Source organism: Phodopus roborovskii, unplaced genomic scaffold (genome assembly GCF_943737965.1).
Source record: "Phodopus roborovskii unplaced genomic scaffold, PHOROB, whole genome shotgun sequence".
Lineage (NCBI taxonomy): Eukaryota > Metazoa > Chordata > Mammalia > Rodentia > Cricetidae > Phodopus > Phodopus roborovskii.
Genome location: NW_026126567.1, coordinates 7,737,223 through 7,750,676, shown reverse-complemented (window position 1 = coordinate 7,750,676; position 13,454 = coordinate 7,737,223). Strand labels below are relative to the sequence as shown.

The 13,454-nt window shown below is 47.5% G+C and overlaps 1 protein-coding gene across 3 annotated transcripts in view; it reads right to left on the bottom strand.

The window, feature by feature from the left end:
- The window catches only part of Asap1 (ArfGAP with SH3 domain, ankyrin repeat and PH domain 1), a 259,627-nt gene that overhangs the window by 225,779 nt on the left and 20,394 nt on the right, over nucleotides 1–13,454 (bottom strand). For all 3 annotated transcript variants that reach the window (XM_051202528.1, XM_051202529.1, XM_051202530.1), the window contains one exon: nucleotides 2,038–2,123. In XM_051202528.1, coding sequence (XP_051058485.1) covers nucleotides 2,038–2,096 — 59 coding nt within the window. In that variant the 5' untranslated portion in view covers nucleotides 2,097–2,123. Of the gene's footprint in view, nucleotides 1–2,037; nucleotides 2,124–13,454 lie in introns of those variants that run through there.

Genomic DNA, 13,454 nt, shown 5'->3' with positions numbered 1-13,454 from the left:
AGTGTGGGAATTAAAGTCATGCACCACCCACCTTTACTTCCTATATTTTTAAAGTCAAGAGTCTCTTAGGTTTTATGCCATTCATAGCAAAACCTAATCCTGAGAATGCCAAGAGTTCTAACAATTACAGTACAATTCATATGCCCTGAAAATTAATGCCACTTTGTATGGTATTCCTAACTTCAAAAACAAAACATAATAAAACATAACAGGATTTGAAAAAAAAATCTCATAATAAAGAAACTATGAAAGCAGACACCTACAGCCTTGTTTCCTTGGAAACAGTTTCTTGTCGCCTCATGTCTGGGTCACATCAAAAGCCTCAGGCTTGAGTCCCCTCTCACTTCTCACACCCACTCAGTGTGTGTGTGTGTGTGTGTGTGTGTGTGTGTGTGTTAAGCATGTGCATGGATGCACCTGCAGATGCCACGGCTCAGGCATCTTTTTGCGCCCAGAAATCTTCCTCAAATACTTCTGCACATTATAAGACATGTTCTCTTAATGAATCTGGCTTGTAGTTGCCTATATTGACTGGTTGGAAAGTATTACAAGCTCACCTGTCTCCACCCCCAACCCCCAAGCACTGGAGTTACAAACTCACACTGCCTTGACCCTGCCCTGCCCTGGGCAGGAACTTTTGCATGGGTGCTGTAGCCCTGAACTCTGGGTCCTCACACTTGCATGTTTTACTAACTGAGCCATTCCCCTAGCTACCATATCGGAATACTTTTGCTTATTGAAACCAACCTTAAAATGTGTTTTCAGCCTGAAAATGAAACAGTTACTGCGTTCTGTGTACCTACTATATCCAAACGCTTGATTGCATAACTTTTCTAACTTGTGCCAGAAAAATCTGAAACATAAATATTTATTAACCCACCCCCTTTCCTAGATAAGGGAGCAGAAGTAAGAGACGTAAGGTCAATGTCTCAACTGACATCAAACAAATCTGAACCAGGGCCAGGAATCAGCCGCTCCCTCCAGCACTGGCATGCACTCCTCATCACAGGATACTGATTTCCCGGCAATACCAACCACAGCAAATCAACCCCAGCCAGTCAGTCCTCCCGACTTTGTAGGTTCCTGGGGGCTCTCCCTGAGCAGTCAGCTCTCCAATTGACCCCGAAGTTGAACTTCTCAGCCTCTTCCTTATCTGCCCCAATTCTAGGAGTCAGTGTTCCCAGCTGCCAAATAGGGTAAACCCACTTTGACAAAGGAATGGCGCAGAAGACATCGGGGATAAGTAGGGGCCACGGGGCCAGAGAAAACGACTTCAAATCCAGCCAGGAGTGTTACTATCGATACAGGCACTCCTATGCAGCAGTTCAGATGGGTGGGCAGGACGCAAAGATCTCCAGTGAACATCAGCTGGCTAACGTGGCACTCACTGTAATTCCTGACCACTTCCTGACACACACCTCCCTCTCCACCCTGCATTTCCCCCTACCCTATGCATTTCCTTAGGATTAAGTTCAACAGGTAATGACAGAGATAGAAAACAGCAGGAAAAGGCTGGGGATGCAGTTCAGTTGGTAGAGTGCCATCCTAGCATGTCCAAAGTCCCATCCCCGTGCACCACAAAAACCTGCAATCTCTGCACTGAGGAGGTGGAGAAGGAAGATCGAGTTCAAGGCCATCCTCGGCCACGTCAAAACCAGCCTGAGCCTACATGAGGTCCTGTCTCAACAAGAAAAGATAGTCAAGATGGCTCAGTAGGTAGGAGTATTTGCCACTGAGTCTAAGACTCTAAGTTGGATCCCAAGAACCCACATGGTGGAAGGAGAAAACCAGCTCCCCAAACTTGTCCTCTGACTTCCACATGTATGCTATAAAACACACATGCACAAATAAATGAGTGGAGGGAGAAAAAGGAAAGAAAAAAAAATTGGAGGCCCATCATGCTACAAATACAGTGGGCACGGGTGTTCCCAGGATGCTGCTTCTAACCCGCCCTGCCCTTGTTTTTTAGCCAGCGTTGCTGCTGAACCTCCCAAGCATCAATTGTTCCCCAGACAGGGAGGGCCAGGGACCACTCACCGATTCCATAGTGAATCTCTTGAGGAAAAACTGGAGAGCCGGGAGGCTGAAGATCTCATGTCTCAGCCGTCACATCCGAGAACGACCTGAATAGTGTGGGGAGAGAAGGTGACACAGTCAGCCAGGGGGGCTGGGCAAGAAAATTTGTCCCCAACCAATGGAGGCTGGGCCCCCATTAGGAGGACTCTGGCTCCTCAGGGTGGCCAGTCAGCATGTGAGGGTGGACAGCCAGCATGTGTCACTCCCCACAGTGGGGCTGACACCTCCATCAGAACAGCTCCGTGCAAGACTGTTCAGGAACTTTCTTGCCTTCTATTTCTGGCTCAGCCTTGGAGAGCAATTTACAAGTCATTAACTTCTCTAGGCCCAGGCTTCTTAAGCGTGAACTAACTAAAGGTGTGTGGCAGGTATGATGGACAGATAGACACATAGGCACACGCAGCTGTGTGCTCACTGGAAAGCAGAGAGACCTTTCCCAGGAAGAAAGTGGATGGAGATGAACCTACATATTTCAGGACGACTCCTGTGAACCTGGGAAAGGATTTTAATTAATGCATGGATGCCACAGCTTAATTAATTGCTGAGTGAAATGAATGCAAGAAGTCTGGAATGAAAGACATTGCATAAGGAAGTGGCTTCACCATTTGTAAGATGGAAAGGGAAGAAAGGTGGGTTTGTAGACTCCAGCAAGCCTGCTTGGTGCTTCTCCAGGGATTTCCAGCTCAGAGTGACACCTCCATCCAAACCCAGAAACTCTAGACAGGACCACTGCAACTGATCCAACTTCAGTATTAATCACCACTCCCACAGTGAAACCGCCGTCTCCCTTCCCCTCATTTTGCACATACAGAATACAAGGGGAGAGTAGCATGAAATCCACATATCGATCACCTAGCCCCAGCCAGTGCAAGCACTGTTGACAGCATCAAACTTCCACTCACTGTTCATTTTCATAGCAGCCAAAGACATTTGTCTTTTATAACCCATATCAAACAAGGTTTTTAGGGTTTCAATTACATGTATATGAGTGTGTCTATATGACATGTGTTTACAGTCTCCAATCCAAACGAAGACAACAGATTCCCCTGGAGCAAGAGTTACAGGATGCTGTGAGCTGCTGGGAATGGAACTCAGGTCTTCTGCAAGAGCAGCAAGTGCTCTGAGCTGATGAGCCATCGCTCCAGCCTCAGGACTCCATCTCATAATCAAGTTGATGTGCAGGATAAAATTTATAGAAATCTGATGGTGTCATCTTCCACTTCTCCACCCCCAGCCTACCACCTTTCAGTGGTTTCTCGGTGCTCTAGAACAAAAGCTGTTTAAACGTGGGCCATCCCTATGGGGAGGCAGGGAAAATTCTAGCAACACCAGTGAGCATGACTACAAGTTAGGGGAAAAAGAAAAAAAGAAAAAAAAAAAAAACCGCAACCCTGCACACAAACAGCACAGCCAGGATGACAACTACTTAGCTATTCCTGCAGCATTTCCTGGTGACAATCTGACCCTCAGGAAAGTCCTTGAAACAGATGGCTAGCCATCTTTATAGAAAGGAAAACCCAGACATAGAAACAAAACAAACAAACAAAACAATCAATCAATCAATCAATCAAACCCAATGTGCTTGAGACAGTGCATGAAAGGAACAGACTCTGGACCCAGGCCCAAAAGCTCGACTGAGACTATAGTTCAGTTGGTAGAGTGCTTGCCTAACACACAGAACCCTGGGCTTGATCTTCGGCACCACATAACACATGCACACCTGTAGATAGAGGCAGAAGGATCAGAAAACTGGAAATCATCCTAGGCTGCATAAGGCACTTGAGGCTAGCCTCTGGTACTTGAGACTGTGTATCCATACTTCCACATGTCGCTGCGTGAGTCCTGGTCCACTCACCTACCTCTTAGCCCTGTCCTCTGATGGGTTCTCGGAGCCCCATGTTCATTGGCTAGCCTCTCATTTGTTTGTGAAATGAGGCCATAATTCCAGCCTGGCCTGCATCAGTACACACTTTGATTCTTCAGAGAGATGTGTGTGAAAGAGTTGTGTGAGGTGTGGCGCTCTGCTGTCTTGATGCTGACCTCCTAAGATGAGGTCAGCATCCACGCAAGGACCAGATGTCTCCCATGGAGCTGTAAGTCAGCACACACATTAAGACCCCTTCATCCTCTGAGACCGATTTTGTTTCAGAGGATATTTCTTTCCAGAGGGCTCAAGGAAACTAGTAAGGCATAAAACAAAACAATTTACTACCATAATGCTTGGAGATAAATGCTGTTTTAATTTTGAGGTGTTTTTTTTCACCCCGCTCTGGGACTGGCTTTTATAAAGGTGAGACAAATAATACATTTCAATTAAAATAATTTCCTTAGAGGCTGAGAACCAGGAATAGGTTTAAAAAAAAAGATTTTATAATGTCTAGCAAAATGGTAGGTTTTAAAAAAATATCATGTAATGTGTATGTGTGTATGCACCTGCATGAATTTATGTGCCCAGCATGCATGCTGGTGCCCACAGAGGGCAGAAGAAGACATTGAATCCCCAGAACTGGAGTTAGTAGTAGTTATAGGTTGCCTGATGTAGGTGATGGGAACTGAACCTGGGTCCTCTGTAATAGCACTAAGCACTCTTATCTACTGAGCCATCTCTGCAGCTCCCAAACTGGGTTGTTAGTATTTTTGTTGGACATACATTCATCTCTCTCTCTCTCTCTCTCTCTCTCTCTCTCTCTCTCTCTCTCTCTCTCTCACTCACACACACACACACACACACACACACACACACACACGTGCGCGCGCGCGCGCGATCATGTACTAAATATTTGAAACCAGGCTGTTGGCAATGTTTGGGAGGGTGATAGGGACTTTACAAGGGGGCTTAATTGGAGAAACTAAGTTGCTGTGGACATGATTTTGAAGCTCATAATTCCACGACTTCCTTTCTTCTTTTTCTCTGTCTCCTGCCCTGTGGTGATATATTGTTTATGATCTAATAAAGCTTGCCTGGAGATCAGACTGCAAAGCTAGAGATGGCCATAGAAGCCAGGCAGTGCAGGCAGATCTCTGTGGGTTCAAGGCCAGCCTGTTCTACAAAGCAAGTTCCAGGACAGGCTCCAAAGCTACACAGAGAAAACCTGTCTCAACCCCCCTCATCCCAAAAAACAGACAAGAGTTCAGAGTCTCATGTAGGATTCAGTCTCCAGCTTCCCTGAGGATTTGTGGAGACAAGATCACCCTTTCAGTCTGAGGTAGAGGTAAGAGCTAGTAGCTGACTGCTTTGCTTCTCTGATCTTCAGCTTGAACCCCAATATTTGTCTCTGGGTTTTTATTATTTGTATTTCATTGTCCATCATGAGATACAGACACTTCTCATCAGCCACCATGCTCTGCCTGAGTACAAAGGACTGAGCAACCGGGGACTGAACCCTCTGATACCATGATCCAAAATAAATCCTCCATCCTTGAGTTGTTTATACCAAATATTCTGTCATAGACACAATCTAAGTAATTAATATTCATATTGACTACAATTACACCATCTCCAGTGCCGGTCCTCACGGCGGATCTGGGCTTTATTTCAAGGGCAGCTCACAGACACTGAATTCACATCCTTCCAGAAAAGATGTTATGAACTCTGGAGTCATCTGCAGCTGGCTACAGCTCAGACAATTGCTTCCTCTCATAAAACCACGTCAGACACTTTTCCTATTTACCAACGTTAATTTGTTTTCCTGTTCAGTGGGAGCTGTAGTTAGACAAAACCAGGAGGCTAAAGAAAACACACCAGACATATTGCTGTGCTATTATTATTCCTTCCCATCTCCTAGCCGCTCAACTTGTTTCTTCAGGGTAAAATGCCACCCCTTCTATAAAGCACTCCCAGAGTGTCCTAGCCCAGGAGTTTACCCGTTTCTGAACTCTTGTGGCATCGATGATAATGAAATAGTGGAAACAGCAGTGTGACAGTCACTCTCGCGTGTCAGCTTGACTTGACTAAGAGCTGCCCAGGCAGCTGGAAAAACATGGTATGGGGATGTGTCTGCCGAGGGTGGTCCTGGGGCGAGTGGGCCTCATCCAGGCTGTCCGAGGGCCTGACTGAAGCAAAAGAGCTTGGGCTGAAATCCATCTTCTTCTGTCCCTGGAGACCAGGATTCCTTGTTCTTGGGCCTTATGATTCAGGTTAGAACCAGCACCTTAGGTTTCCTGGTCCTCAGGCTTTCAGACTCAAACAGAACCCCATCACAGACATTCTGGGCTTACTGGCTTGTAGATGGCAGATCATCAGACCTCTCAGACGCATGAAAGGACAGCGCACCCTGCTGCGAGCAACACCTGCCTGCCTCTGTCTGTCTGTCTGTCTGTCTGTCTGTCTGTCCGTCTGTCTGTCTGTCCGTCTGTCTCTCCTCTACACCCCCAAGAGGCAAGCTTAGAAACTCCAAGACCAGGATGAGTGGACACGAGGGGACAAAAGCGCAGATCCCCCAAGGCGGAGAGACCCCTAGGTGCATGAGGCAGAACATGGGGCGCGGCAGGGTGGGAGCCTTCATCTTCCATATTTATAGTCTTACACTCCCTCTGCCTTTGGTTTCCGGCAGCACCCGCCTAGAGAGGCACGATCACACTTATGATGCAGTGTTGTTAGCAGGGAGAAGGGCCCAGGAAGTGTGGCTGAGGACGGGGGAGGCTCCATCCTTTGATAAGGTTCAGGCATGGTTAGGTTAGGTCTGTGGAAAAAGAGTGGTCCTTTCACGTTTAATATTTTATGTAGGTACTGCGGGGAGAGGGGCCGGGGGGGGGGGAGGATTCCTTCTTTGTTTTTGTTTTTTTAATGACTGAAGCTGGCAGTTGCAGGCAGTTCCCTTGCTTGCTTGGTAGCCGTCAGCCATCCCTGATGCCTGGCTGCAGTGTTAACTACCTAGGGCAGAACTGGTGCTACGGGTTGAGCAGGGACATCGGGTAGACGAGAGCCACTCATGATTTCTGCCCTCTTCCCAAGCCTGCAAGGATGAATGACATTGATGCCACTCCTGAAGGCCTGCCAGGGACAGTGGCAACTAAACTTCACAGGAAACACAAAAGCTGTCCAAACAGACTCTCCCTAGATAGTTCCTAGACCTTTCATCATGACAGCTGAGGAAACTGGAAATGCCGTGTGAATGTTCAGGGACACTGACACAGCGATACCCAGATAAAACCTTGATCCAGCACCAGATGCCCCAGAGAGACTCCATTCCAGTCACTCAAACTATCACAACTGTCATGGTGGCCATGCCAACCTGGCTTTGCTCTGGGAGACGCTGCCCGCCACAGCAACTCCAGACACCATTCAATGACTGAAGGAGACTTGGTTTTGCCATGGTAGCTTCGAGATGACTCATTGTGGTTCCACCACAGCCATCTATCATCTAACAGTCTTCAATCTGGTAGGGAGGTGCCCTTGCCCAGGACATCTTAGGCTTATGTACAACTGTTTACAAGAAGCAGCGATCCTAAGATCAGTCCCATAGCGTGCCCTTCTGTTCACCCCGCTATGTTGCCTCCACTAGTGTTGCAGTCCAGAATCTAATAAAGCCCCATTGGTGGTTTTATCATCTACTTGTGATATTTACCGCAAGCTAAGTTGATAGCATGAAGAACAGACAACTCCCAGGCTTGCCAGCCCCAAACATGCCCGTAGCAGCAGCTGAATTGTTCCGGAAGGTGGGGGCAGGGACTGTGATGAGCTGAGACTGGCAGAAGAATTCCAGAAAGCCACCAAAACTCAGTGTTTCCTTCTACCAAGGAGCTATAACACCATGCATGAGCTGAGGATTCTAACACTCAAAGCTCAGAGCTATAGTCCAACTTTCTGAGTGCTAGGTAGTTACTGTACTTGGAGCTCAACACTGGGACACTGAATGCCGGGGTTCCTGCCGGGGTAGGCTTAGAGATGCTGACACTAAGGGAGCTTCTATCTAAACAGAGCAAATGATTCATAACCAATAGGCGATAGAACAAATAACTGTCACAATGGTGACAACCCCAAAATAGAAATGACACCTGCAGCTGGGGTCCTGACTTAGAGCCTTGTCATCAAGATCAGCATCATGGACATATTTCATGTGCCTGCTAATCCTGTCCTGTGACGCTTGCTCCAGTGACAGAGAGGATGCTACTTCCAAGGCCCGCAAGTCACCTTAGAGGAATAACATCTCAGTGTCCCAGCTTCCACTCGGTCCAAGGGCAGGAGAAACAGTGTGTGAAGTTGCATGGTAAGTTTTAGTTCCCCTGAAGCCTTGTGGCCGAGTGCTTCCCTGCAGCATTCAGGCCTAGTGTCACCTACTCTGTCACCTACAATCACCTGCAACCTCACCAAGCCCAGGGCAGTGAGATCCCCATTCTTGTTCCATCCTAAGGAGGTCACAATAACCCTCACAGCCTGGATAACAACTCTTTTTTCAAACAGCAAAGTCAGCACACGTTGTGTGGCAAGCCCGTGTATCATACACAACAAAAAGTTAACTTCTTTGAGTTCATAACAACCTGAGGGCAGGCGTCATTGTTGTTCCATCTCGCAGGGAAGGGAATGGGCTAATAATATAGGATGAGCCTCTTGCTAGAGGTTTTATGACTAACAAATGAAACCTAGTGTCCTGGTTAGCTGACACCCTGAAGCAGCCCAGAGTCATCTGAGAGGAGAGTCACCATTGAGAAACTGCCCAGGTCAGATTGGCTTGAGGGTTTGTCTTTGAGGGATTATCATGATGGTTAACTGATGTAGTAGGCCCCAGCCCAGTGTGTGCAGAGCCATTCCCTGGGTAGGTGGTCTTAAACTATACAAGAAAGCTAGCTGAGTATAAGCCAACCACGGAGCTGCCACCATGAGTCCTACCTATTGCATTTCCTTAGCGGTGAAGTGAGTTGCTTGGTTAGAGGTTATGCTGTGTGGAAGAGCAAGCGAGCCTGCCTGCCTTCAAGTTCCTGCTTCAATTTCTCCCAGCCAAGAACAGTGATCTAAAATTGTAAGGTGAAATAAACCCTTCACACCCCTCCCAAGTTGATTTTTGTCAGAGTGGTTTTTAGCACAACAGTTATAAAACTAGAAAGCCTAGATACGTTTAAGTCCTTTCGTTCTTTAAATCTCACTGGCCTTTCAGAGCAGGTTAGGCCCCAGAAGACATGACTCTATTTCACGCATCCCTCAGTTGGGATGTTAGAAGTAAAAAAGGACTTTTAAGAAGCTGGCCAGGAGCTGGGTGTGGTGGTTCATGCCTTTAATACATACCAGCACTCGGGAGGCAGAAGCAGGTGGAGCTCTGTGAGTTTGAGGCCAGCCTGGTCTACAGAGCGAGTTCCAGAACAGTCAAAGATACACAGAGAAACTCTGTCTCGAAGGAGGAGGAGGAAGGGAGGAGGAGCAGGAGGAAGAGGAGGAGGGAGGAGGAGAAGGAAGGGGAGGAGGAGAAGCCACAGCATCCTCAGCAGCAGCAGCTGGCCAGACCAGTCTCACTCATGCCCCTGCATTGTCCCATCAGCAATAACCACACACATAGCCACCCAAATTGGCCAGTCCTCTCATTTCCTCCCTCTCTGATGGCCACATTTTCACAGGTTAGCACATTTGACACGGAAAGTGTATTCCTGTTCATGTACTCCAACTTCTGCTTTCTCTGCCAGCACTGTGAGGATATGAATACTGGGAATCCCAGAATCAAAAGAAACAATGTGTGTCTAAGCAACACCCAAAAAGAAACAATGTGTTTCTAAGCAACAGTCAAAAAGAAACAATGTATTTCTAAGCAATACTAAAAAAGAAACAATGTATGTATAAGCAAACCTCAAAAAGAACCAATGCATGTCTAATTAACACTCAAAAAGAAACAATGTCTGTCTGTCTAAGCAACACTTAAATACCATCTACTTAAAGCCAAGCATAAACCTCACCGGACTGTCAATGGGAGAAACAAGGAGCCAAATCCCTCCTTCAGATCTCCCAAAGAATCCTTCGGAGCACACCTGGTCCCACATGAAAACGCACCCACACAGTGCCTAGTCTAGCTGTAGCTCATAAATCCTAGGTTTGGCACCCTTGCATATCTGCAGGGCTAATGAGGAAAGAATCCCAACTCCTCCTGTTCATTGTTCACATACAACATGCTAGTGAGTACCCGTCACACTGGAAAAACACGGGCTAGACATCTGATTATCTTTTCTTTTGCCAGATCTGTTCATTCCTACAAGAGGTGGCAGATGCGGCACTGTCTTCTGGTGCAAGTCACACGGGTGAATAGCTGCGGGCACTTACAAAAAGAGAAGTGACCCTAAAGCAGAAAGATCACATGAATGACTGGATAGAATGGCTTCATGGAGCTAGAGGATGGCAGCATCATGTTTTGAGGTAGAGCGGAAGGACGTCAGACAGACGGTAAGGAAGAGGGAATTCTAATATGTCAAGTGCAATGCCATGGCCTAAGAAACTGCTCACTGTGCGATGTGTGTTGTGTTGCTACAACCAGGGGTGTATGGTGGTAAATGTACATTATTTCAAGGCACCCAGTCTGTTTCCATCCACAGCTGTGACCAGATGCAAATGTGAAGGTTTGCATTTAGGAGGCTCTCGGCCTGAACGTTAAGTGGGACTGGCATGCCAGAGTCCTTCTTCCCTTGCCAGCCACAGGTTAGCTTCTCAGCCTTCCAAACCCTGGCGTTGTCGTTTTAAAAGCTTGTATAATGGAAGTAGCCTCGAGCCAGGCATGGCACCCTCTGTACCTACTCGGGAAGGAGAAGAATGAAGATCAGAGGTTGGAAGTCATCCTTGGCTTATGTAGCCAGTTTAAGGGAATACAGACCGAATACAAGAAACCTTGTCTCAAAAAATAAATAAGTAAACAAATAATAAATATAAATGTACAGAAGAGTAACTTCAGGAGACTGCTGTGAATTAGACCTTCTAGAAAAATTGGTAATTGATTCTTCCCTTGGCCTCCTTTGGGGCTTCTGGTCTCCAAATGGTACAAACTTGGTCTTCCAGGGATAAGACAAGATAGGCACACCATCTTACATGCTGCTTTAAAGTTTCTTGGTGGTACACCAGAATGGTCTAGTGCTGCAGCTGGGACTACTTCCATTTTCATAGCCCTAAGAATGCCTGTTGCATAGCAAGTAGTCAGACACACCTACTGTGGCCAGAATACATTCTCTGAATCAATTAAAAGGGAACAGGGCAGAAACACTTCCGCATGAACGGTCAAAATGGGGAGGTGAGGGTCCCCTTTATACTTCAGGCACTCTCTGTCTCTTCACACACACACACACACACACACACATGCACGTGCACGCACGCACACGCACATGCAAGAAGGCTTGCAGGTTATTTTCTCTACCTGCACAGGAAAGCCAGTGACAAAGTATCTTACTGCCATACTTAGGGGAGCTATGTGACTTAGGGGGCATCAGGACCAGGTGGCTCACTCTTCAAACACTCTCTGAAAATCTGTTTCTCAGGGATGTCGTCGCCTGTCAACAGAAGAGGGTTTTCCTGGTTTCGAAATGGCATTATTGTAGATTCTTTGCTTTTAATGAGGTTTTAAATATTTTCCATCTCAACCGCTGTCTTTCTCCGAGTGCAACGGGGTATCAGCATAGTGACAGGACACTGAGCTGGATACGCTGGCTCAGTGTAGTTTCAGGACTACCTCCCTGAGCCGTTTCGGGTCACCTATGTGGAAGGACAAGCTGTGGACTCCAGGGTGCCACCTGGAATGGAGGGATTTTGGAAAAACTCTCCAGTGAACAAGACCGAATTTCCTCTCCTCCTTCCTCTCCAGAGAAGCCTGCAGGGAAGGAGAAAATCCTGCAACCAGGATCATTCCTGGTCCAGGAGATGTTTGGTGAATTGAAAAATTAATAAACCAAACAAATACCTCGTGCCAAGACTTTCCCCGCAGAGTCCTAGTTGCCAAAGGATTATCAGGATGCTGGTCTCCGCAAACTTCTTGCTTGGCACGTATGTATGGTGTGGGATGCCCTGGTAGACACCTGTCTTCTAGAACCTGCTGCAAACCAAAGTGCTCTTAGATATTAACCTGATCTCCTCAATTTTCCTCATATCTTATCACACATGACAGAGAATTAAAAGGATCTAATCAAGGTAGATGAGTTAGTCCCCTGCGAGGCAACATGTATGGTCTTGGGTACTAGCCAAGGAGGGGCTACCAGCTCCTTGGGACCTCAGTTGCTAGCAGAGAAGCAAGGGTCAGTCATACCATCTACATCCCACAAGCACTACGTGGGTTCCTGGGAACAGAAAGTATACCCGAGACATCCTATTCTAGCATCTTAGTAGCCTGACCTGATGGATACCCTGCTCTCAAAAAAAAATCTTGAATGGCTATGACTCAAATGTGTCACAATATGGCAAAGATGGGAGAAACTGGGCTAGAAGTGTAGCCCAGTAAGTAAAGTACTTGGCTGAGCATTCATGAAGTTCTGGGTGTGGTGTCACATCACACACCTGACATCCTGGTGATTCAGAGACAGAGGCAGGAGGGCCAGAAGTTCATGGTCATGCTGGGTTACACAGCAAGCCTGAAGCCAGCCTGGGCTACATGAAACTCTGTCTCAAACAAAGAGAGAGAGAAAAAGAGAGAGAGCGAGCATACCAAAACTAGAGGCCACCACTCGCAGGAAAGGCATGGACAGATGCATATGTATGCACCCCAACATGACGTGCAAAGGAAGGCACACAGCTGTGCCAGGGCTGTTCCCCACGGCCAGCTGCAGAAAAGCAGCTGGGCGGTTTCCAGAGTCCCTTAGGGGCCCTGAGTGAGGACTTCATGTGCTGGATCAGGACATTCCAGCGGCAGGCTGCTTCCTCTGCAGAGCACTTTTCCTGGCTCAATCTGGCAGGAGATAGAGCTGGAAGAACTGCCCTTCCCTGCTCTCCCTCCCACCTCAATGCTGTGACAGCGGTGCAAGAAGCCCAGCGTTGCAGAAAGCATACCTAGACATCTCTCGGAAGAGAGAACCAGCAAGTATTGCCTTATTGGAAAAAGAAGTGGAACTTAGAGAATGACGAAACTGGCTGGTAGCAAGTCGGGAAGGGTGGGACTTCCGCCACCGTTCCATTCCAGAGCTCACGGGATGTGGTCAGGGGAAAAACTCTCTCTCTCCCTCTCTCTCCCCCTCTCTTTCCCTCTCCCTCTCTCTCCCTCACCCTCTTTCTCTCCCTCTCTCTTTCTCTCTCTCTCCCTCTCTTTCTCTCTCCCTCTCTCCCCCCTCCCTTCCTCTCTGCCCCCTCCCACTTTATGTGTGTTATCTGTGCTCCTGGGATTACAGGGTTGACAGGGGAGAGATTTCTGACAAGCTTGTCTTAGGTGGGCTACTGGCCTATGGGGCCAAATACAGCCCCACAGCCCCAAGGAGAAGAAGCGTCTCTCATC